The sequence below is a fragment of the Monodon monoceros genome, unplaced genomic scaffold (assembly GCF_005190385.1).
Source record: "Monodon monoceros isolate NGI ecotype Baffin Bay Population unplaced genomic scaffold, NGI_Narwhal_1 Super_Scaffold_12, whole genome shotgun sequence".
NCBI lineage: Eukaryota > Metazoa > Chordata > Mammalia > Artiodactyla > Monodontidae > Monodon > Monodon monoceros.
The window spans coordinates 29735414-29762000 of NW_021703768.1; the positions used below are offsets into that span (position 1 = coordinate 29735414).

A 26587-nucleotide genomic window follows, 5' to 3' on the forward strand; every position below is an offset into this window, starting at 1 on the left:
AATTTTGTTGAAGTATAGTTGATCTACAATGTTGTGTAAATTTCTGCTGTACAACAAAGTGATTCAGTTATACATGTATATATATACATTCTTTTTCATATCCTTTTCCATTATTGTTTATTACAGGATATTGAATATATTTCCCTGTGCTATACAGTAGGACCTTGTTGTTAATCCATCCTATATGCTTAGTACTTGCATAGGGTAGCCGAATAACTCTTACTGTCTTTTATCTCTCTACTGATAATATCAATTTAAGTGTCTTATGCTCAGCTTGCATTACAATTTGTTTCAACTCAATATGCCTACTTTCATAAACTGTTAAGTATTTTAGAGGCTTGTTTTTTTTTTTTACTTTAATATGGGAAGCTCATTTTTCACTGTCTAATATGAAGGTAATATTCATGTTATTACTCATTTATGTAATGTAATTATTTAAAGTATTGATTCACTTTTGTTTGCTATAATTTGTATTTACTTTCAATTTTCATATTTCCTACCTACTTAATTTCCACTTTGAAGAATATTTCTGTTTTGTTTGTTTCATTATTATTTTTGCAGAACATGGTTGGAGAATGGGCCTTACCAGAAGAAATGGTTGATAATTTACCACCCTCCAACAATTGCATATTGGGCCATGTGATTCACAGACTAATTGAAAGCTCTCTTCCTTCTCAAGTTGAATCAACAGTACCTGAGTTACCTTCATTTGTTATAAAAGGATGCGTGTTGGGGAAAACATTTAGTGGAAAAACTACTGCTCTAAAGTCTCTAGAGAAAAGTAAAATTTCTTTCTTGTTTGTGTTTTCTTCCTTTATTGGATTTTATTTGCAATGACTCTAGCTGCAAATGGCTATGTCTGTAGAAAACATACATAAGAATCTGCAAATGTATTTGGAAATTCTGTCATCAAGAATTTTGTAATAAGGTGATCACATAATTTATTGTCCAAGTCAGACACTTTTAGGAGCAGAGAGTTATAAATTGGGACTGCCCCAGGGAAACCCGGATATATGAGCTTGCTATATAATTATCATGCACAGTATAAAGAGAAATAATGTCTTAAACTTTACTTAAACTTTCATCATAGATTTTACTTTACCAATAGATGAAGTAGGAAAGAAATAACTTGTCACAAATAGAAAAGAAATCATGACTTCCCTGGTGGCGCAGTGGTTAAGAATCCGCCTACCAATGCAGGGGACACGGGTTCGAGCCCTGGTCCGGGAAGGTCCCACATGCTGTGGAGCAACCAAGCCCATGTGCCACGACTACTGAGCCTGCGCTCTGGAGCCCGTGAGCCACAACCACTGAGCCCGCGAGCCACAACTACTGAAGTCCACACGCCTAGAGCCCATGCTCTGCAACAAGAGAAGCCACTGCAATGAGAAGCCCGGGAACCGCAAAGGAGCGTAGCCCCTGCTCGCCACAACTAGAGAAAGCCCGCACCCAGCAACGAAGACCCTACACAGCCAAAAATAAATTAATTAATTAATTTTAAAAAAAGAAAGACAGGAAATCAACTTAAAATTATAAATGCTTTAATTCTTCACATTGATTGAGTTCTTTCCCTTTAATAAACTTTTGGCTTTTTATCTAGAAGTTCTTTCAGTTAGAAGCGAGATCATAGTTTTCCATCTATTTAATTAGTTTTTCTTCACTAATACTTACCTTTTACTGTTTTTACTGGAAAGCTCAAATTTTTCACTGAGGCCAGTCTGTCTTGTAACAGTCCAAGGCAGAGAACGGTAGGTCATTATTGAGATGTTAAATAGACCTCTTTAAAAGGCAGCCTAACAAAAGCTCAGTGAGATGCCACTCCACAACCTGTAGGATGGGCATAATTTTTTAAAATTGGAAAAAAAGTGTTGGTGAGGATATAGAGAAGTTGGAACTCTCATACATTGGTGGTGAGAATGTAAAATGGTGTAGCCACTATGGAAAGTAGTTGGTGATTCCTCATTAAGTTAAATAAAAAATTACCATATGACCCCAGCAATTCCACCACTGGTATATACCCAAAAGGACTGAAAAGAGGTGTTCAAAAAAAACCATATGCAGTAATGTTCATAGCGGCATTATTAATAATAGACAAAAGATGGAAACCATCCAAATGTTCATCACCTGCTGAACTGATAACAAGGTGTGATATATCCATACAATGGAATATTATTCAGCCATAAAAGGAGTGAAGTACTCTATGTGCTATGGATAGACTTTGAAAACATTATACTAAGTGAAAGAGTCGAACACAAAAGACCACATATTGTATGATTCCATGGATAAGAAACATCTAGAATAGACCAATCCATAGACAGAAAGCAAATTAGTTGTTGGCAAGGGTAGGGAGACAGGGAGTGACTGCTTAATGGATACAGGGTTTCCTTTGGGGTAATGAAAATTTTCTGGAAAAAGGTAGTGGTGATGATTGGACAACATTGTAATGACCTAAATATCACCGAATTGCATCTTTTAGAACGGTTAAAATGGTTCATTTTATGTTATGTGAATTTTACCGCCATAGTAAAAAACCAGCTTGATCCAAAAAACATTGCTGGGGCACCCTGAACAGTGTACTCTAAGGGTGAAGCCAGCACAGAAGAACAATGATGTCAATTTCCTATTTGAAAAGTTATTAATAAAATTGTCTTTTGTATTTTAGGCTTTCCTATTCAGGCACTTTCTGTTGACACTCTCGTCCAAGAAGCGATCCAAGCATTTCACAACAATGAGAAGATCAGCGGAGCCCTTCAGAAAGTGGCCGAAGAAAAGGCTCTACCAGTTAGGCAAGAGAGTAGTAAAGAAAACCAGGCAAGTGAGATTTTAGTTTTCTCTTCTTCACCTCGTACATTAGAGATTTCCAACTGGATGGCATCTAAAGAGATCCTCTAGACCAGAGGTTGTCAGACTTTTCTGTAAAGGTCCAAAGGGTAAATATTTTAAGTTTTATGGGCCCAGAAGCAATATCGAGGATATTACATAGGTACTTACATAATGAGAGAAAATTTCAACTCCCCTCTCCACTCCCCACATACATACACACACATCAGTTTGCCTAGGTGGGCCATCCAGGGTGGTGGGCTGGCTTTGTGCCCAGTTACCATCAGCTGGAGACATTCTCCTGATGAAGGAGCCACCAGCTGGTAAAGTTGGTAAAGGGGTAGAGGGGCCCAATTGTGAGGGCTTGGAGAGGGGTGAGTGTTTTGGATGAGCTCGCCACGTCACCAGCTCTCAGAATGGAAGTCCACTCCCGAGAGCCTGACAGTGGCCAACGGCAAGTCCCCATCTCGTAGATGCAGCCTGATGCCAGTCCTGGGCAGCAGCCAAGGAGGGTGCTGGAGAGGAGCAGACAGAGGGTGAGGGTGTAAAAACAGCCAGTCGATTTTGGTCCAGGGACCATAGTTTGCAGACCTCTGATCTAGACTAGTAGATCTCAGTTTTGACGGGTGGCTGGTAGGGGAAGGTCTCTTACGGTTTACCTGCATTACCGTTTCTGTCAGTGTTGCATCTTGCTACATTATTACATAAAGATACTAGGGCAGGAATTAGGAGAATGTGCCCCCCCCAGCCCCCGAGAATCATGGTGTGGTCCAACCTGCTCATTTTAAAGGGAGACAGTAGAGACCCTAAGCATGAGTTGATTTGCTTGGGGTCAGAGGCTTGTTGACGGCTAGGCTGTGATTGGAATCCCAGATTCTAAATCCAGTACTCTTTTCCCTGCCTTATCCTGTTTCTGAAATTGAATAAATTAGCAGAGAATCTAATCCAGGTCATTTGCATGAGCTGCAAAATAAATACCATTTAAACGTGATTCTGGAAAAAACTGGGAGAGTTTTTCTTCACGGTGGGCTGCCTCTTCTCTGTTGTGGTACTCTGTATTCTAATCAATACAGTGATAGATAATGTACATGTTTTTCCTTTATTTCCCTTTTGGCTATGACTGACACCTCTAAGATTGTTCTTTCTAAAGTGGTTTTCCACAAACTACCGCTTTCTCAGCTCCCATTATACTTTCAAAATGGCAGTTGCTTTATTTTACATAGAAATTGAAAGACAGATTATACCATGGGTTACTGTGTGTTTCTATAAGTACAATTATCAAATTTTGTTTGCTTCCAGAACTCACTGAGCTCTTCTTAGTATCATTAATGTTTTAGATAAAATAGTCTATGTTTTTAAACCCTACTTATAGACATAAAATTAAGAATGTTATTAAAATATGACAATGTTAAAATCTCTCCATGTGTGCTCGCATGTGTTTCCTCCCCAAAGGATCTGCAAAATGTATTTTCAGCTGAAACATTACCAGAAACAGAAGATAAAAGCAGACTTAGTAAGTAAGATGTCGAAACAAATCATCCATCATTTTCATGAGAGAGACAAATAGACAAACAGTAAGAGCACACGGATGTGAGCACAAACCAGCTTTCAGGGAAAGAAAGGGGAGACGGGGAGGGATGCATGGCTGTCTACATGGTCATGTGACAGAGACAGCAAGATAAACCCAGACGTCCCTAACCACTGTCTACAACTGGGGATAAGAGATGACAATTTCAAAGGAATCTTCTCACACCCCTTCAAGTAGTTGCTCAGTTTTGCTGTGGTTTTGAAAACAGTCAGGCTAAATCATTGTCACTCTTCCTGGCTTTGCAGGGAGACAGTAGTTTATGGTTTCTTCTCACCCATGCAGTTGGGGGGAGTACTGCTGTGCTCTCTGCAAGCTGCTGCTTTGTTCACTGTGATGAGGAAGGCTGCAGCTCTGTCTCTTCCATCCACCTGAGCAGTGGTTCCTTAGATAAAGCTAAGTTTATTCCCAGCCTTGGGCAAAGCAAATAGAAGCAAGCTTCCCAAACCCAACGAAACGTTACCTCCCTTGGGATCTGGGCTTTAATCCTTCAGATCCTTGGTAGAACCACTGAAGGAAAACAATTTTAAATCTTAAATGTCTTTTCTATTTGTGCTAGTTTGCCATATTCAATCGTTGCCTCATATTCTAGCATAAAATCGGTTCCTTCTGTGTCATCACCATTCTTGCTATCACCCTTGAACAACGTGCACATTTATTATGAGCAGGCAACTCCGTCAGAGCAGTCAAGTTTCCCATCCTTTAAAAGAACATAACCTGTCCCTTGTTTCAGTTATTTGCTTCTTACAAGATAATTTTAATTGATTTTTTTAAACTATCATAAGTATATTTTGTGACATATTCTATTACAGAAGTCCAGTAAATTATAAACAGACTCTGAAAACTTATGTTTTCCACTGAATTTAACTAAAAAAATCCTCTGACTTCTAGAGTTTTCCACATTCAGAAGTGTTTGTTACCTGTAACTTGATAATCCAGGAAAGTAAAAACGTAACAAATTAACATCTTAATGACATCTCTTGAGATCTTGGCTTGTTTTCTGGAAAGAGAACCCAAACTCTGTTAAAGTATTTCTAATGATATTGCTCTGAGTGAGCCATACTGGAAGGAAATAGAAAACACCAAACCACACAGTGGCCGGGACTTAATGTTGTGGAATGAAGGTAAACGCCATGCTGTGCTGATGCTTTTACTTCTTTCCTCTGAGTGTCTCAGGCATAGCTGAATCCAATAACCCACATGTCCAAAGCCATAGATGGTCAAATGTTGACATGGTTGTTAGCTGTAAATACCAGAGTATGTTCTTACCACTTTTTCTATTGCTAGGTACCAATACTAGAAAAACACCAAAAGCTGAAGAAGTCGTAGCAAGTGATCGTTCCTCTGAAGTAAGTACTATAACCTAACTTTGGCTACTAGTGTATTGAAATGTGTTTTGATTCATAGCCTCTTCACAGCATTTTCATCTTCAAATGAAATGAAATAGCAACGTGCTCCTCTTTGGCTCAAAATAAATCTGATGGTGAAATTAGCTAAACCTGAATCTACTTGTTATTTTTTATACTCTTAATATTCTTTGAATCTAAAGCAGTGGAAATTGCTTTCAGTTTTGCCAGGTAAGAAAGTAAACACGTGCTTTTAAAAATTTTAGACTTATGCCAAATTTATATTTATGTGTTTTTCTTTACCTCTTAATTTAGGACTTTTATTTCCTTTCACAATTTCTTTACCTTTAAAGATTTTTTTTCCAGAATTTATCCTTAGACTTACTGTTGACTCTGCAGAGTTTTTTATTAATCCCTGAAAAAAGGTTTACAACAATCTATAGGCTATTGCTTCTAATGCAAACTAATATTTCTATATATAGTATTGCTTTACTGTATATTGGAAACATTTTTGATCGTCAAATAGAATGGTCAGATTAATCAAGTGGGATTTTATTAAATAAAATGAAAGTAAATAAATAAAAGTATATACTCTTATTGTTTGTTTCATCAAGGAAACCAGTTTCATAATATTTTAGATTTCAAAACTGCTTAAAGATAGAAAAAGTTTTAGAAGAATATATAGCAACCTGTAAATGTGATGACCTATGGGAGAGAAATGGGTTTAGAGAAAGTGATAAAGGGGGACTTATAATTTTTACCTGTGTATTTTAAATGTAAATTCACAGAAAGACTAAGTATAGTTTTATGTTTACATTTATTGAGTTACAAATCCCCCAAATTCCATATTCAATTCAGTTCAAAGGGCATACTTTGTTCCATGTGTTGTTGTAAAGGGGGAGTGGGTATGTCAGTGAACCAAAAAGTCAGGGTTCCTGGACTTTATGGAGTTTACATTCTAAAAGATGGAAAGAGATAATAAACCATAAACACACAAATAAATGAATTATATGAACCATTAGATTGTGATGATGCCATCAAAAAAGAAAAAGGAGGGTAAGGAGATCACCTTGAGAGAGTGAGATTTAAGCAGATTGAAAGAATCACCCACTGGATCTGGGGAACCATTTCAGGCTGCCAGAATAGCTGGATGACAGCCTTGAAGCAGAAAGATGGTTGGCCAGCAAGGTGGGGGAAGAGAAGGGATGAGGTTAGAGAGATGAGTGGAAAGGGAGAAGAATCAGGGCAGCCAGAGCCTTATAGGCAGTGATGAGGACATTGGGAGTAAAGGAGGAGCCTTTGCAGGGTTTTCAGTAGAGACAGAGTATCATTTGACTCATAAAATGTTCACTCTGGTGGCTGACTCTATTTCAGAATAGGCGCTAGGGATGTTCCTGTGGATATGAAGTAGCTTAATTAGACTAGCCTTCCTACAGATAACAATATAAAGGCTGGACAAAATACAAAAGCTAATTATCTGAGGGCCTGAAGCAGGCAGCAAAAAAGCAAACAGCAAAAACCAGGCAGAAAATATATGGGATTTGACCATTGACAGAAGAAAACTTCAGTGGGCAAAAGCCAGGCTTATGCAAGTTACCCCAGAGGACATGCCGCATCTGCGTGCCGTGAGTGGTTAGAACTCGAGAAGAAAGCCCTCATCTCTTTGATTTAAGGTATTAGAGAGTGAAGTTTGGGGATGCCAGAGCAGCTGGTAATTAAAGAGGAAGATCTTGGAAAGGAGGGAGTCAGAGGAGGAGCCCCGAAATCTGCATATACATTTTCCTTAAACGCTTGGCTGATTCCAAAATTGTGCTAAACTATCACAAGTGTCTTCACCAGAGAACACGACCATTTAATTTTTTTCCCTCCAAATATTTGGAATCTGACTTTTAAATTAGCTGTCCCCTACCATTGTTTATTTTCACAGCTCACTGTGCGTGCTCAGCTTGGTGCAAAATCAGAAAAGTTGCTGAAGAAAGGAAAGAGCATATCTGATACATTGCTAGTCAGCATCATGGTAAATGCTATTAAGTATGTATCACACTTTTCTCTTTTATATCTATTTAATATGTTCTTTATCAAATAGAGTTGTATAAAGGATAATACAGAAATATTTTTATGTTCAGCATCTAATGAATTTACCTAAGAAAACACAGCAAGATAAAGATAAATTTTGTGATTTACATGTCTATATTTCACTCCCCCCCCCCACCCTTTACCAACTTTGACTTCATTCACCCAGATGTGAATTCAGGTTAAGTTCTATCCTGTGTGGGGAATTCAAGGAGAAATTAGATACTTCGGAAAGCCAAGGGATTTGGAGAAGAGAGACCCTAACTATGTGGTCACGGGCCAGTGTGCTTCCTCATTTTGTGTTTCTGGAGGAGGGAGTGAACCCTGCGACCCAAAGGCTGGGCAGTGCAGGGTAGGAAGGCCATGAGAAAGTAGAGGTTTCACAGGCAAGGACTCACATATATGCATAGCACAGAGATGATGTACAATAAGGGTAAAGACAAAATTTAAGTAGGCTATAATATTATAATTCCTCCTTTCTAAGGATAGAGGATTCTCCTCAGCCCTCCTTTACAATACAGAAAAGAGAGAAATTAAAAGAAGCCATAGGTGCTCCGTTGATCCGTGTAATAAAGAAATGAGGCTGAACAGGCTGGAAAAAGGAATCAACAAGGCTCCTGTTGCAGGGTGTTGCAGAGCTTCGAGTGAGTGAGGGGTTTGGGGTAGCTCTGCTGCCTGAGAAACGTTAAGACCGAGAGATGTGAGAACAGGAAGTTTTGGAGAAGTTTTGCCAGGCATCTGGAATGGACTCCCCCTTTAGAGTTTTCTTAAGAGACCTCATTAAAGATTTAAGTTGCCTCTCAGTTGTGATGTATCTTGGACTGATTACTCTTTGAATGCAACACTGAAGAAACTGGGCTACAGTGATGCTATTCTCAAAGCTGCAAGGGATCTCATTCTAATAGTTGCAACATTTTTCAGTACTGGAATAAGCCATGGGAGTCCTTGTTCAAAGAAAATTGTATATGAAAAGCATCAGCTGTAAAGCAGATCTTAGCTGTGGTTTCACTGAAGTTGGAGTGTCTACACCCCATCCCCAGAACTCCACTACCCTCCCACCACCACCACAACTACCGTCATCCCCTCTGCCCCTGAGGCACCGTTAGAGAACTGTCATCAGTTTGACATCCTTTCATTTAGTCCAAATGTGTCCTTTTTCAGTGAGGAAAGGAAGGCACGTGGCAGCTCAGTTAGGCAATCCAGTCACGTATCTGGTTAGTGGAGTAGCAAGAGCCAAAGCCCAGGCCTCCTCACTCCCTGTTGTCTGGTGTCCTCACACTACATCATGACAAGTGTGGCCCTGACCTCCTCCTCCCTCTGAAGGAGCTCCTGAGACTGGAGGTGGGAGAAGAGGTCCCTCAGACCTGGTAAAGTGCTCAAGAAATTTCTTTCCTCTAGCTGAGGCCAATGAATCAACAAACTCATTCTGTGCAGAATGCTTACCACACTCTGGACAAATTATCAAAGCAAAGTGCAGGCTTTCCTTTCTCTTCGTAGCCTAATAGGGGTAATAGGAGCAGTGACTTGAAGGCAGCTTGATACTGTGGAAAGATCACTGGATTTGGGGTCACGTGCAATTTTATGACTTTGAACAAGTAATAAAACCTCTCTGAACTTTGGTTTTCCCCCCTTCTTCCTTGCCACACTGATAGAAGGATCATGTACAGGCACCAAAGCAGACTTCCAAGCCTTTAGAAAGGGATTCTAATTGTTTAAATGAGTTTTAGCAGAGAAAGAAATGAAGTCATAACTTTTTATCCAAAAATCAAAATCTTAATCTTACATCATTGAAGGGTTTTGGAAGAGCAAAGCTGAAGTTTTTTTCCAATTTAAAGAACTAAAATAATTCCTGGAGCACCTATTCTCTATAGAGGATGCTGCACTGAGTACAAAAACCAAAGAAATGACCCGTACCCTTTAGCAACTTATAATCTAACTGAGATACAGAAGACTCACTTGAATTTTTCTGTCAAGAAATATAAGAGTTAGGGCTTCCCTGGTGGCGCAGTGGTTGAGAGTCCAGAGGAGTTCAGATCAGGCTGTTATGACTCCATGCTGGATTGGGTGGGGTAGGAAGAAGTTTCCAGGTTGGCGATGTGAATATCCACCATATGCTACACTCTGTGCTGGGTTCTCAAAATGTGTCATTTCAGTTCATCCTCACCAGCATCTTGTGAGGTGTGTTATGTTATCCCGCTGTATAGATGAGGAAGTTGAGATTTTAAAGAGGAACAGCCTATGAACCCAGCTAGGAAGTACAATTTATACTCACATAACAGGGAGGAGATCGGTGTGTTCAAAGTGAATGGTTCAAAATTGTGAGAGAAGAAGTTATAGGGAAGTAAGTTGTGGCCAGTTCATTTTAAATACCATGTTATGGCTTCTAGAATAGATTTGGAGGGCAGCAGGGACCCACAGAAGGATTTTGAGCAAGGGAGCGATTGTGGTACATTAGGAAACCTAATTCTGGCTGTAAAGAAATAAAATTCATGCAGAAGGAGGTTACTGTGAAATTGAAAGAAAGATAAAGGCAAGATTCACTGTGTTATTATTCCTAAAGGACTTGTGTCTATCAAAATGTTAATGATTTGTCCTTTCCTGATTTAGTCAGATACCTATATATAAAGGCTGGGTCCTGGATGGCTTTCCAATGACATTAAACCAAGCAAAGCTTCTGGAGGAAGCACTCACAGGCTGCAACAGAAACCTCATAGAACTGGAGGGAAAGAAATCACAAATATCCACATTGGCTGTTGACCATACAACTTCCAGAGAAGTGCCTCTTCCCACTTCTGCATTGGATTTTGTCATGTTATTAGATATTTCAGATAATTCCTCACTGAATCGCATGAATGACATCATGGGTAAGCTGGACACCTTTTTAAAATATTCTTTTCTATAATTCAGAGCTCTTTATTTTTCTTTGCCTGAAATGGTGAATATTCCCATTTACAATTATAAGTGGATAATAAAGAATCCATTTAGGCTTCCAAAGAATTACCTAGTCCAGCACAGTTGCCTCCTGGGGCTCCGTCAGTGTTCAGCACTGTAGCCCAAGCCTGGAGCTCGTGGAGAATTCCATGCCAACTACAAGCATCTCATTCAACCCTTTCATCAACTTGGCAGCCCCCCTGGCAGAGAGGCGCCCTCCTTTTCGAGGCTTGCATACGTGGAGGAGCTTCTTGTAGCTACCTAGTACATCTTGGTGTGCCACCCAAATGAAACTCATGAACCACACTGGTGCTGCAAGCAAGCATCTGGTAACATCCTTCCCTTGGATTGCGTGTTAACTGAGGAGCAGGTATCAGTTGGCTGCAGTCCTTCCACACTGAGGTCAAATAGTCTTGCCAAGATTCCTGGTTTATTTAACTACTTCTCATTGTTGAAATGAAAATATTACTTTATTCCACAAATTCAGTGGTTATGGGTAAAAGCACATATTCTTGAACCCTGGCTTTCCAGGTTATTAGGCATTTGACCTTGGGAAAGGTACTTCATTCTTCTAAACCTCCATTTCACATCCTATATAATAGAATGCTTCATTGTATTGTTTTGGATATTAAAGGAAAACTGCTTCTTTACTCACAACACTTCTGACACCAAAGGTGTGTGGGTTTTCCATACCACCCTGTTCTCCAGTTCTTGAAAAACACCCACTGGGGGTCCTATAATTTAGGCTAATTCTGGCACTAACTCCCCAGGGTTATCACAGGTTTTCACAGGTTAAGGGCTCAGTCCCACAAGACTTCTCCCCACTTCAGATGCCAGTCTCAAGTAGTGGATCCCCAGGTTACCCACACTCCTGTCTGACTTGATTACAAATTGGGGGTTTCCATGACCCCTCCTCAGGTCTGATAATTTTCTATAATAACTCACAGAGCTCAAGGAAACACTTTACTATTACTGTTTTATTATAAAGAATGCCATAAAGGATACAAATGAGCAGCCAGATGAAGAAGTACATAGTGCAAGGTCTGGAAGAGTCCCAGGCTCAGGAGCTTCTATCCTCATGGAGTTTCAGGGGCTGCCACACTCCTGGCACGTGGATGCATTCACCAGCCCACAAGCTCTCTGAATCCCTTCTTTAGAGTTTTTATGGGGGTTCCATTATGTAGGCATGACTGACTAAATCATTGAGCATTGGTGATCAGTCTCTAGTCCCTTCCCCTCCTTAGAGATCAGGGGGTAGGACTGAAAGTTCTAGCCCTCAAGTCACTTGGTTTCTCAGGCAACAGGTCCTACCATCCAAGAGTCACCTCTTTGACATAAACTCAGATAAAGTTGAAAGGGGCATATTATGAATAAAAATAAATGCTCCTTTTACCTCTATCACTCAGGAAATTACAAGGGTTTTCAGAGCTCTGTGTCAGGAGCCACAGTCCAAATATATATTTCTTATTATATCACAATATCACAGGCATTAAATGAGATAAATGTTAAACATTTAGTATAGAATCTGGTACATGATACTAGGCACATAGTATCCACTAGGAAAAATAGTGGAAGACTTTGAAATGAACAAAAGATTATTGGATACCCTTTCAATAGAAGGTTGAGTACTGTCTTTTGGACCCTGAGGAGTGTCTGGTTTCAGAGGGGTCTATGCCTTTCATTGGCTTTGACTCAGCTCTTCTGTAACTATAAATTGTAGGAGACTAATAGTAATTCGAATGATTCTGGTTCTTGAACATGCAAATGAATTTGATTTAATTCAGATAAAATTAATTTCTATACTTTGAAAAGATGATTCCAAATATTACATTGCCGTATACATAGTAACCAGTCTTTCATCTATTACCATCTATTTCAGCATTCCTGACTACCTGTAAATAGGTCTGTTATTCAGATTGTCATTTGTACTAGTTGTAACATCACACCTTACTGGTTCCCTCATTACTTGAAAAATTAGATGATGTCATTTTACATTTGTTTGAGTGTCTTGCTTTTACCTTTTTAAAAAACTGCCCTTTAACAAATGGTAACATCATTCTTTCATTATTGCTGTTACTACTAACACAATGACATTCGGAGCTAGGAGAGACTTAGGGGATCATCTATTCCAGTGGCTTTATTTATAGGTGGAAATTTAAAGCATGAGCACTTGACTCGTCCAAGGTCACACTCTTCCTTATTTTGAGTTTGTAAACTCTTGAGACCTTCCTTTCATTGTTTACTTAAATAAAATGGCAAAGCCATTAGATATGACTTCAGCTGTTGAGCCCAGTAGTTTAAACTGGATGCTGTCCATCAGATCTCAAAAGGGAGAATTTACTTCTCTCCATACAAGGGAGCTATGCTGACAGTAGTGATGATTCCGCTTGTTCAGCCAAATTCTCATCCCTGTTCAGGATCATCTGACGGTTGGCAAAGAATACTGCCAATCCGTGGCCATCTACTGACAGAATAAGGCCCTGAACTCAAATCAGTCTGACTTGCTTTCAAGATATGACGAATTATTAAGTACACACAAAGACCTGTGGGTGAGATGGTCCCTGAAAGCTGATTATAATCCTACAAGGGCCTTAGAAGTTTTGCCTACCCTCTTGAGGATCCCTAGGAAGCATTTGTTGTGTGTTTCAAAAAATAGAAGGAAACCAATTGGCACAAATTTTTCAAGAAATCTACTCAATCCAGTGTGAGTTCTTTCAATTCCCTATCAAAATTACATGACAAATGGTTCTGGAAAATTTATCAAAGCTGATGTTAGCATCTAACTAGTTTAATTTCTTAATTCTAGACCACTTACTTATAACTAGGCTCAGAATTGCCCTTTATTCACTACGACAGGGAGAATTTTTTTTTCAAGTTTTTTGTACATATACACATAAATAATCTTATTTATCTACCCTCAGAACTTAGTGTTAAAGCACTATTAATTTTTTATTTTTATATGTATTTCTAATCATATATATTCTAGGTCTGAAGTGAACTGAGCCAACTACTAGATTAGGTTCTTCTAAATCACAAAAACTTGTATGCAATCATTGAGTTTATAGTTCTTACATGTTTTGGTCAGAAATGAGTAGGCTAAGTATGTCCACAACTTTGAAAATCTATCTGCAGCTTTTATGTTCAAGTATTTTAAGTTAAGATAAAGTGTGACTCTTACATAGCTTAAGGTTTTTCTTTTTTAGAATGTAAGATTGGAATGGCCATTGAAAGATCACTTTGCCAATTTTCTCTCCCCATCTTAAGCAAGACCCCACCTGAACTCTTTTGGACAGATGAAATTCTATCCTTCAAAAATATCTTGTTCATTCACATATTCACTTATTATTTATTGCGTGCTCGCTAAATGCCAGACACTGTGATTGGCACTGGTGATTCTGTAATAAAGAAGAAATGGATCCCGCCTTCAAAGAATTTAGCGGAAATTGTAGCTAAGGAACCAAGGAGTTATAGTATTGAGTTGTACTTCCAACAAGGCAGCCAATAGCCACAGGTGGTTATTTAAATGATTTAAAATTAATAAATTAAACATTCAGTTCCTCAGTCACACTGACCGCATTTCACATACATATGCGACTAGTGGCTATCATACTGGACAGCACTGATGCAGACATTTTCATCATCTCAGAAAGATCTGTCTTATCAGATAACACTGTTATAGAGTGATGGGAGCTAAAAGGGTGCCACTAGTAAATATTTATCTAACATTTATAACGTGCCAGGAACTGACAGTACAGAAATGAAGGGCAAGTCCCTGTCCTCAAGTCATTGACAATGTAGTGGGAGAAGAAACAAAAGTAAGCTGATTATTATAATATAGTCACTTATATGCTATACTAGGTGAGCCCAGCATGGGAAGAGATTTACCAGACCAAGACAGGGAGGAAGGGCGAGGGAATCGGCAAGCAGGGTCCGTCTAGAGAACAGCAAGTTTATCATTAGGACTGAGAGGCAGCAGGGTGTGGAAGAGTGACAGAAATGAGCCTGGAGGGTAGGCAGGGGACAGCTGAAAAGTCTTGCCCCAAGTTAAAGTGTTTGAACTTTATCCTGAAGCCATGTGAGGTCACCGAATTCTATTAAAGCTGAGATTTAATGCAATTCAATATGCTTTTCGTAATGGTCATTCTAGCTGCAGTGTGGAGGATGCATTGGAAGGGGAGTGAGACTGGAAGCAATGAAATGAGTTATAAAACTATCACCATCTGAAAAGCAACAAAGGCATTAAGACAGCTAGAGAGGCAAGGTAAAAAGAGTCAGCTTCAGGTGCTATTTAGGGGGAAACTATAGAACTTACTGATCAGTGGGGATGGGGGCATTCATTTTCTTGTGAATTTAGTGCAGGGAGAACAGGGTGACTTCAAGTTGCTGACTGGCACAATTTTTTGAATGATAATACCATTCACTTAGACAATATGGAAAGAAACACAAGAGTTTCTTTAGGGACATGTTGAACTTGAAGTACCTGGTACCTATGGGACTTTTAAGCTGAGATGTTCAGAGGGCAGTTCTATAAATGGGTCTCGATGTCAGGAGGGAAGTGTGTACTAAAGTTAAGGGCTTGAAGGTAAGACAAATCATCTAGGAAGAAAAGTGTATTTTAAAAAATACCCAGGATGACAGCCAAGACAGCTAGTGGGGAGAGCAAAGGAAGAAGTGTTTAGAAGCAGCAGCTAGAGAGAAAGGAAGAAATCCAGGGAGAGTAATGTCATATAAGCCAAAGGAGGACAGATTTTCAAAATAAAGGTGTTATTCTCTCCTCCTCCCAGACAAGTGGGCTGGGGTCCTGAGGCCTGGGCTGGGGTGTGGGAGCCCAGTCACCAGCATTGCCTGCAGCATGGCCCTGCAATGCTTGGGGTCCATGGGGAAGCCTGAAGGATGTCATCACAGGGAAGCAGCCTTCATGCAGCCAAAGCCAAGCGGCCTCAAAGACTGAACCTCAGTCCTGCCAGGGCTGGGCAGAGAGGAGTGGCCCAGACTCAAAGCCAACTGGTAGGAGACCAGGAGACCTAAGGAGAAGGTTCAGCCAGTGTGGGAGCATAAGCTTTTGTCAGAAGGGAAGAGTACGTGGCTGCCTGGGTTTTTAGCCAGTGCCTTGGGCCATTGGTCAGCCTGAGAGGGAACAGCGGTGTTCATAATATGGGGAGAGGTACTGAGAGGCTTTGAGTGCAGGCTCTGGATGGATAACTTTAGTCACTTATAGTGACTGTAAAGAAATATGAGGGGGATTCTAGGGCTGATAATGTTTGTTTCTTGATCTGGGTGCTGTTTTCAGTTTGGGAAGTCATTGAGCTGTATAATCATGTATGCATTCTTTTTGACAGGTATAGTTCAAGAAATCGTTTAAAAATAAAAAGAAGTTCAGGGCTTGGAATTAGATTGACTGGAATCAAATCCTTTCTCTGTCATTTATGAACTATGCCATTTGGGACAATTTTAGAATCACAATCCTACTTCACAAGTTTTGTTGTGAATATAAAATAATGTAATACAGTCTCCCCTCAGCATTCATAGGGGATTAATTCCAGAACCCCCTCGGATACCAAAATCCAAGGATGCTCAAGTCCCTTATATAAAATGGTGTGATATTTGCATTGAACCTATGCATATCCTCCCATATACCTTAAGTCATTTCTAAATTACTTATAATACTTAATTTCCTCTTTTTCTATCATGAATGTAAAGGGAGGATAATCGATTGCTATATCCTGTGAAGGTCCTTCATTTTCTTGAACACTATTAATTCGCTCTTCAATGTTCTCTTGCATTGACTGAGTAATCTAATTCCTTTTAATCTAGTTCAAGCGTTTTTTTCCTCTTTATGATTTTCCATTTATTCTGAATTCATGAGTATTCTGGACTTTGTACCTTAATCCTGAATAAGACTCAATCAGAGAAGTTGAGATCGTTTTTGGTTTTGGTCTCTTGTCGTATATTCCTTTATGTCTCTTCTAGAAAAATCATAAAGTTTAGAAAGAAAGATTAATCGCTTTATTGTACTGTAATATGATATCCACAAATAAGTTGCATATTTGACTTTATGGCCACCTTGCTATTTCATTCTTAGCTTTTACAGCATGGTGTTGATTTTCTAATTGTTTCCTAATTTGTTATTCATGACAAACCATCATTTTTTATTCTCATCTCTTCAAGGTCAGTCCCAAGACGCTCTACCTTAAAACTACAGCTCCTCTTTAATGTTGTATTTTACCTCCTTTTCCCCAATTTCCAAGGGAAATTTGAATTCTGATCCCAAAACTATACTTTTTCAACATTTTGTTAAACATTTTAATTAATATTGGACCAAAGGCAGGACCATGTCTATTTGACTTTCTTGTATCAGTACCTTTTAGCAGTGCTGCTGCAACTTTGACTGCTTTAGCAAATTGTCTAATTAAGTAATTTCCATAACATAGCTGAAGCATTTTCAAGTGAAACTCCTCATGAAGACATAAATCAACGTGTAGCTGCTAAAAACCAAGATGTGGATGAAGACCAGAATTTAAGAGATCAAATACAGCATAGGTTAGTTTAAAACTCAATGTCTTGCTTCTTGTTTCTTACCCTTTGAACAGACTGACAACTAGTCACTTTGGAATCATCAGATCTAGAAAATAAATGTATTTCTTAGCATTCAGTCTTTTACAGGTAAAACAAAACTAAGTAGCTTTGATGTTGAGTGAAATATTTATGTGTTAGCTTTTATATTCAGAGCACAAGTCATCATAGTCTGGGAAGAAAAGAATTAAATCAGGCAACATTTCCCTTTATGGCTACATGAACTTACAAGTTCATTATATGGAATCCTAATTCAGCCCTCATTCAGCAAATGCCAAGGAAGATCGTGGAATGTCAAAGAGCTAGGCATCAGACTATAGAGTGTAATTCTAAAACCACTTCTGTGCTACTAAAATGAAGTTATGCTTAAAAAACCTTCTTTCAATTGTATGCGATTTGCTCATTGGAAAAAAAAATTAGACAAAATTAGACAATTTTTTGAAACCTTTAGAACTCTAAAAATATGAAGTGAACCAGGGAAGAGGAATTTGAGCTACATTAAGCCTGTCTACTCTTGGAAGACAAGGCTGTTTCAAAAATCATTCCAAGAGTATATTTGAGTAAAGCAAATAAGTCAGAACCATCTATACTTACACAAAGGTCTCTTTAACTTCTCTAAGAAAAAGTAGATGACCTATATGGCCCAGGCTGTAGCCACCATCAGAAGGGTGTTCAGAGTTTAGTCTGTTATGAGTATAGGTGATGTTTCCTTAGATCTTCACTTAGAGACGTGAACCCACACTAAAGTTTTCCTGAAATGATAGAATTGCCAAATCTTCTTTTCCTCATTCATATACCTCAAAATATATGTCTAGACAGCGTTAAATGATTTCTTCTTTAAAGTGGATAGTATTTCATTGCCTGTAGGTTTCTTAAAGTTGCTTTTTCAGATTTTTTTTGGCAGCTTATTTTTTCATTACATTCATCAGATAAATCATGCTTAATGTTACTCTAATCTTTCAGTCAATATGCTATATTCATATAACATTTGGGTTTTGCAGAATTGTAGGCTTCTTGGACAACTGGCCTTTATTGGAGCAATGGTTTACAGAGCCAGAAAACATTTTGATAAAAATTAATGCTGACATAGATAAGCAGTCTTTGTGCCAAAAAGTAAAGGAAACGTTTATGACTGAAATAATGAAAAAAGAGAATAAAGGTAATTACAGTTCTTTATAATTTTGAGCTTACATAACGAAAATGTGTGGTTTTACTGAATTTAGGAGGAAGTGAAAATGCGATTGCAAATTTCTCTCTTCTCTTTGGATCATACCATCTATAAGTATCTTCTACCTCTGATTTTAGCTTTCCACTGCAAATGTTTCTAAATAAAAGCTTTTTCTTTCTTCCTTCCTTTTAATTTAATTTAATCAAAAGAGGTCATCTTGCTGAAAGGTTGTTTTCAGGTGAAAAAAATAGCAGAGTTAAAATTAAGGATGTTATAGAGAAGGATGTTATAGGATGTTATAGATTTCAATCTGTTGACCTCAGCATTATAAGGAAACAATGAGTGAATTATCCTTTGAGGATGAAAACACTAGGCAGATTATTCCCCCCAAATCTTCTTGTGTTGGTATGAATTTACTGACTATTAACTACTTATTTATAAGCCTGCTCCTGGGTGCATCTCACCTACATTAAACCATCCCGACCTCCCTCCTCCTTCATTCAACCAATAGTAATTGCCCATTAACTTTTCATAGTATTATTGGAATTTGTTATTGAAAGGAATTTTAGTCTCATACACTGCCAATGCCAGACTTCAATGGAAATCTTACCTTTGAGAAATGAATTCAGAAATAAATCTTTCCCTTTTGTTTATCAATCACCCCTGACTATATTGACAACTGCAATTTCTTGGTATAATAAAAAATGGTCAAAATTAATATCACAAGGATTCTAAAACTGCCTTGGTAGCATGCTGTCTCCCATCCCTAGATTTATGACCTAACTACTATAATGTATCGGTGAACTGACACCAAAATAGTGCATAGATATAAGCCACAGTCACCTTGGGGACCCAGGAGCTCACACTTAGACAAGCACCCACATCGAAATGTCTGCTCCCCAAAAACACCCATGTGAAGCTTTCAGACAAAACAAAAATCAACCCATATATTATATAAGAGGCGTAACATGTTATTTAACACTCGGAAATTAGGCTGAGAGGAGGGAGGAAACCTCTAGGGTCTTGACTGGGAGGCAAAAGCAAACTGATTCTAGGCTGTAGCTTCAAACATCTACCAATTAGAATCAGTGTTTTTGCCAGCTATCAGACTCACTTCAACATTTTCTTAAAGATTTTACATTCTGATCACTTATTACATTAACAGACTCTACTGCCACTTATTTAAGATTTACATTCCAATCAGTTAATTATTTTTAATGAATATTTTGTCATTAAAATAATAAACATTTACCTAGCCCAGTGCTCTGTATTAAACATCCTGATTAAGCCAAAAATAAAAGGATACGGTACTTCTATAAATATTCTGCTGTTTAAAAATGATCATAATATACTGTTAAGTAGGGAAAATCAGGTTATATTTAAATTGTCCTTTTTTGGTTTTAAAAGTATGTCTATTATTAAATATGTAGGCACAGAAAAGAGTCTGACAATATATGCTAAGAAAAAACAAAATTCAACCCAGTAAATTCAAAGCTCTAACTGGCTTTGTTCAACTATTCATGAACTGGGCAGCATCCCATCTAACAACTAGAAGGGCACTCCGTGGAACAGTACAAATGGAAGGCTTTTTTAGATAGGAGGGTGGGGCAGGGAAGTCATTAGCAAAAGGGGAAAAAAAAAAAAGGTTTATTTTGGGCCAGGACATCTTCTTTTTGGAGGAAGGGAACTGCAAGGGTCTTTACCATGCAGATTGCCTCTTCTTTGCGGGGCTGGGGATATATAGAGAGGACCCACATGACAGATCACCTCATTAGCGCTGACCAGAAAATTCCAAGCTGGTTGATTAAAATTACATTTCTGAAGAAGGTAGAAACTGCAACTGAGGCAGGTAGTAAGTCTAGGTTTGGTATCGTGGGCTTTATTTAGCACAAGTGATGCCATTTGGGGCCTGTGGTTTTCTCTTTAGCCGTACAATCCTTGATGAGGGAGAAGGATGACAAAGAGTCAACAGGAAACTTCTCTTTCTGCTTATTTGTCTAAATTGTGGGAATTTTTAAAACAATAATTATATATCACTTTTATAATCAGAAAAAAATCCAGTTTGAAAAAAAAAATCTAATAGAATGAAGCCTCCTTGCCTTGCTGAATTGAAAAGAATAATCTGAGGGCAAAGGGAATATGGATATAAAAGCCATACATGGGGCTTCCCTGATGGCGCAGTGGTTGAGAGTCCACCTGCCGATGCAGGGGACACGGGTTCGTGCCCCGATCCGGGAAGATCCCACATGCCGCGGAGCGGCTGGGCCCGTGAGCTATGGCCGCTGAGCCTGTGCCTCCGGAGCCTGTGCTCCGCAACGGGAGAGGCCACAGCAGTGAGAGGCTCGTGTACCGCAAAAAAAAAAAAGCCATACATGGGTGCAGTTATTCACTGCCCCTGCTACAGGGGTAAAGTTGCGGCCGTTTCCAGGGTGGAGGGCTGGGAAGTCAGGGGGGGTGGGGAGGGCATGCTGGGAAGGGTGAGCCTGAATCTCGAAAGGCAAAGGGCCATAACAACGATAGGAGCCTAGACCTTCAGGAACCAGCCCTGCTCCGCCCCTCAAGCCCCTCGGGCTGACTGTCTGCTCTGCCTGGAGCACACATTCCCTGAACCTGTTCAAGTCTTTTCTCAGATGACACGTTCTCAGTGGGTCTACCCTGCAAAGCACTCTGGTTAAATAAACTTTAAGAGCTGCCCCACAGCACTCCTGACCCCCTTTACTCTGTCCTATTTAGCTTCACAAGGCAGTGATTTTTCTCTTTTGTTTTACTTTTGTATCTCTGGCAACCACAACTCTGCCTAGCGTTGTTCGTATTATTATTATTACTGACAGTACTAGTGTAGTTTTACCTTATTGTTATAACCCTTCCTTTTCTTCACAGCACAACTCAGATTCAATAAGTAGTTGCTGCATGAAAGAATGAAATGCCAAGACTTGGTTGTGTACTGAGCACCGTTCTAAATGCTTCATATGTATTTACCCCTAGATGTCGGTGCCGCACATTTCTTTTCCCTTCCGTGTCCTTCTGACATCTTCTCTTTGTGCTTTTTCACCTTGCTTTTCCCCTGGAAATTTTGACATAATTATTTATTTTTCTATCGCAGCACACCAGCTACTTCTAGATTGTTGGTTTTACACATGGCATAGCAAGCCTTCCCACCTGATACACACACACACACACACACACACACACACACACACACACACCATCATCCCCATCAGAGGCAGGGTAAACGGTATTTCTAACCAGGCAGAGAAGACTTCAAATCTTAGTTTTAAGGACTGAATGATTTAAAGGAGATCCCTAAAACATGAAGTTCGCCCTAATTCAGTAAGAGCAGTTTTATATTAATTTAGGTTTATCTTAGTTCAAGTGAAATAGTAGGTGTCTGGAGCCGCTAATAAAAGTCCATTCTTATCATCCTTTTGAAGTGAAAAAGAAATTAAAAGAAAAGGAAGCTGAGGAAAAAGAAGAAGTTTCCCCAACTGAGGCTACATCACCTCTCCCCCCTCCTCCTGAACCAGAAAAAGAGAAGGAAGTCCACGGTCAGCGTGAGCGTTCCAAAACTCCTGCTGCAAAAGGAAAACCAGCGTCAGGTGATTGACAGAACGATTTCTAATCCTGTTTGCCAGTTTCTCGTTTTCATTTTAGAAAAGAATTATAAATTATAGTACCAGTCCATTTATCTAGATTCAGGCTTTGAACAACTTCAGTCATATGAAAGCAAGCTGTCTGCTCTGATGAAGAGGAAAAGCAGTAGTCACTGAGAGCACGGCGGTCACAAAGCGGAGGTACTTTACTGTGTGGGAAGGAATGTGGAGTCCTCACACCCAGATCTACTGATTAGAATAAGACCACAGATGAGAGGAGGGAAGGCGCAGAGAATACCAGAAGGAGCTTAGAGCAGATCAAGAGGACAGACGTCTATTTGCAGAGTGATAGAGTCGTGTTTATGTAAAAAGCAAGACCATCTTCAGAAAATGAGAGTTAGCACAAACTGTTGTCCACAGGAATAAGGAAACATACCAACAGCATTCTTTAGATACTAAAATTTATACGTAACTGTCACTCTTCAGTGCTATGTGATTATAAAAGGGTAGAAACAAGCACCTGACATCTCAGTAAACTTGTATATTTATAATATATAACATACATGAATAGAGTTTGTATAGAGAATATTTTTTAGCTTAAACCTCTAAGGACCATTAAGTTACGTGGTAGACAATATAATGACAAAAGTAAAATCCTCAATTGTTGAAATGTGTGATATTGGGAGAATGCCAGGATCAGTTTGGTGCTGTGTGTATGAAGCAAATGTGGCTCTAGTAGCTGGTTTTAGCTTTGTAAGTAGCTGGCTGTGCAGTTACACAAGTCTACCTAGGTATTCTTGATATTGTGTCATGATTGCATTTCTAAACTCCATAATATTTCTACTTCATGGAGATTTGAGATGGGTCTGATTTTTAAAATTGATTTATTTATATTAAACAAATTCATTTGAAAACTTTAATAACATATATTATGGTCTATTAAAGACCATTGTACTTCAATAAAATGGGGCTTAACTAAAGGCAAAATACACAAATTCTAAAAAAAATATTTTATCACATGAAACAATAAAGCACAAAGCAATTAATTAACCATACGTACTTTGCCCATTAGAAAAACAAAGCAGTGGTCTGAAGGACAAATGGAAACCTTAAAAATGCTGTTTAGCCAGGGAAGACAGTTTCCACAGAGGCTCAAGGGAGCCTGGAGTTACCCATCTAGGCCTTTAACCTATGGCTGTGGCCTCCCCTCCCTTTCCTCCCCTCGGCCTCACAGTCAGGAGTATCTGTGGATTGGAGCTATTCCCTGAAACCCATCTTTAGCATTTCTGGTTACAACACGGTTCAGTCTTTAAATTTCTTAAGTTTGCTCGTGACATTAAATAAAATTGTATACTTGAATACAGTGCATTGGATGAATAATAAAGCTATTGTTGCTTCAAAGAGTGGTTGTATCTGTCTCTTTTTTCCACCAAGGGCCGTGTTAGTGCCTGATCTTTAAAAATATATAGAAGAATTAATCCCCAGGGGCCCAGTTACTGCCTTCCAACTGCAACGCATCACTGCAAGGAGATCTCAGTGCTAGTAGACGTTGATGAGGCAATAGCACAGGCTGCGCTGCCCTTACAGCTCAGGGAAGAGGGGATAAATGATTTTAGGAAGGGAAGTTCCCAGGTTTGTTTATTTTTATATAAATAACTTACAGTTTTTTTTCAAAAGAACATACTTGCAGAACTAAAAGCCTAAGGCTTCTGAACAAACCCAAAGCAAACATCCAATTACAATCTTCTTTAAAAGCTGAGAAGAAAAGAGAAATTATTTACTAAAAAAAAAAAAGGGTGGAAATAGGGTAAAGAAGGAAGCATAGTACGCTAAGCACTAAAAGTCATTTTGTCCAAATATAGTTCTACATTGTATATGAGTCTGTTGACCTGAAACAAATAGACTGCCAGATATTTCTCCAGCAAAGATGGGTTTATTCAGAATTAGCAGGAAATTATAATTCGGGGTCTGCAACCATGGCAAGCCATGTGCAAGTCTCCACATGACAAGGGAAGGAGAATGCTTCTATAGAGGGGAAAAGGAAGTTGGGAGGGCCACAGCACTTGATGAGTCCATGGCTTTTCATTGGCTGAGTCCTTGCCAGGAAAGAAGAGGAGTCTTCCTTCCTCCTGTTGGGCAATGCTGTCCTCTTAGGGCACGAGAGTTCCCCCTTCTGGTTTCCTGACTCTATTTATTTGTGCTTTCTGTTTATTAATTTTTTACAGTTCTGTATTTTATATCTGCTTCAAATGCACTTGAGATTAAATTTGAAAAACTTCACAGGTATGTCCCATTAAAGGGTTTATTATCAAGTCTACTACCAAATGTCAGAATTTAATTTAAAACTAAAGTTCTGAGTGTGACAAAGTATGGTAGTGCTTGCTATCCATGCTGCTAGGAATATATTTTGCAATTTCAGAATACATTTTGGAAATAATTTTTAAAAATAGACAGAGTGCATGCTATCCCCAGCAGAAGTTAGACTTGCTCACAATATTTTATAAGTTCAACGTCTTAGATGTCTCTATTTTTACCCTCTTTGCTGTTGCCTTTTGCTAAAGTTTAGAGCTAAATGGTTGGTTACCCAGAATATTGTTATTAAAGGAACTAAGAGCTTATCTAGACTTTTTTTTATTAAGCTTATTTCTAAGAAAAAAAAAAAGCAACTAATTCAAATGTTTGGATTTATTTAGTTATGAATGAGTTTGGTGTTTAAAACATTTGGATGTTTAAAAGTCCTTTTATGGAGGTTAACAAAATTTCAAGGTTAATCCTTTCCTTGTCTTATTTCTATGGAATCTTGGTTTTTGGAGCTGAGATGTTTAAATGTAAGTGATATGAGTTATGTATTTACACATTCTTATAACTAACACTTCTAAATACAAAGAATAGATCAGATGATCTCTCCATCACAAGCATTTAAATTGTCCCATATGTGCATTCTTCCAATGAAGGAAAAACAAAAGCAAAAAACTGTAGCCCAGGGCAAAGGGAGGAAGACGACTGAACTTGTTTGGCAAATTATGTGGGATGTAGTGATTTTTTCAAAGAACTAATTATAATTTGGGACATCTTATTGACCTCCAGTTCATCAGTTTCCCACTTTCCCCTTTCCAATATATTTTTGAATTAGATTCCGGGGAACCCAGCGTATATATTCCCAAACCATCCTTTGCATTACAAGTTACAGTCAATGCACAGTGGAATGTAGAAGTCACAAGGCAACCAAGTGTGGGGTCAATAGAAGTTCAAGGATGCTCCATAGTAAAGCAATGTGGTTATTTAACTCTTCTTCAAGGTGTTTTGGCATCATTCTTATCACAGACCCAGTTGTCTTATTGTATAGGGATCATTCCGGTGAACTATATCCAAATAGAGCCATCTGCTTCAAATGGACTTGTGACTAACTTTTAAGATTCTACAACTATTTTGCACTAAAGAGTTTACAATCAAATTCACTACCAAATGTTGATATTAAGCTTAGGACTCAACTTCTCAATGTCACAAAATAGAATAGTACTATCAGGGTTGTCATTCAAGAAATTTCAATCCACAGTCTGTCTTCAGATTAATTTTAACTCACAGTAAAGGCCTAAGCCATTTTAGGTAGTTCACAAATATAACTGTTTTTGAGAAATAGCATTTGATTGCTTACAAATCATAGCCCAGGATATTGAAGAAAATCATCAATGATAATTATGTGTTGAATTTTGTTTAGAACCCCCGCATGGTAATCGAGAATCTCTTCAGGAAGGAAAAGGGAAGAAAAGTGAAACTTCACTCAAAAGAAAAGGTACAGATCAAGATAGATATGATTAAATATAATTCTTCATTTTATAATTTTCAGTGAAAATAGCTATATTTATGTAGTAGTATACACTGAATACCTCTCTCGGGCATTTGTAAACCATAAGCCCTTGCCAATAAAACAGAACCTCAGTGTTTCTGTAGCCTGGGTCTTAGCAAAGGTCCTGCTGAGAAAAGTGATGCTTGTGAGGAATAATTTAGAGAATATCTAAGACACAGAATATCCATTCATCATAGATATTATATGTGTTATCCTTGGGCTAAGCTATGCCATCAGAAAACTACTTGCTGAACCATATTTTCTTGGGTCCCCCATAGAATTGCTTTCACTGATAAGCACTTTGATATAAAGTCCTCAACACAATAGCAGTGGAGGTAAAACATTTATTATACCAATAATAACCTGGTATTTTATTTTCTGAAGGGATAGTATGCCCACCACATCATTCAGTCACCCCTATGTGAAATCCTAGGTGGGAAATTTCATTCAGAATCAAGGAACTGGAAAATCTTTCTTCCTCTGCATGGCTAGATAGTTAGCACCTCTAACTGATAGCACTTCCTTTTCTGTTTTGGCTGTCTAGAAGTGCAGAAACAAATTAGTGCCTATAAGATTTTAGTATCTGCGCAAGGACCTAGATCCCAGAGTCTGCTTTCTAATTCCTCTCCTGGTTTTGACCTTCTACTTTAAGTT

General features: G+C 38.7%; 1 protein-coding gene across 1 annotated transcript in view; it reads left to right on the top strand.

Annotated features, from left to right (window-relative positions):
• SPEF2 (sperm flagellar 2) overlaps window positions 1–26587 on the top strand; it is a 174360-nt gene that overhangs the window by 62498 nt on the left and 85275 nt on the right. Inside the window, 10 exon segments of the mRNA XM_029218282.1 lie at window positions 562–781; window positions 2663–2811; window positions 4273–4333; window positions 5693–5754; window positions 7679–7782; window positions 10432–10688; window positions 17187–17295; window positions 18330–18487; window positions 21928–22092; window positions 25805–25879. Of these exon segments, the coding sequence (XP_029074115.1) occupies window positions 562–781; window positions 2663–2811; window positions 4273–4333; window positions 5693–5754; window positions 7679–7782; window positions 10432–10688; window positions 17187–17295; window positions 18330–18487; window positions 21928–22092; window positions 25805–25879 (1360 nt within the window).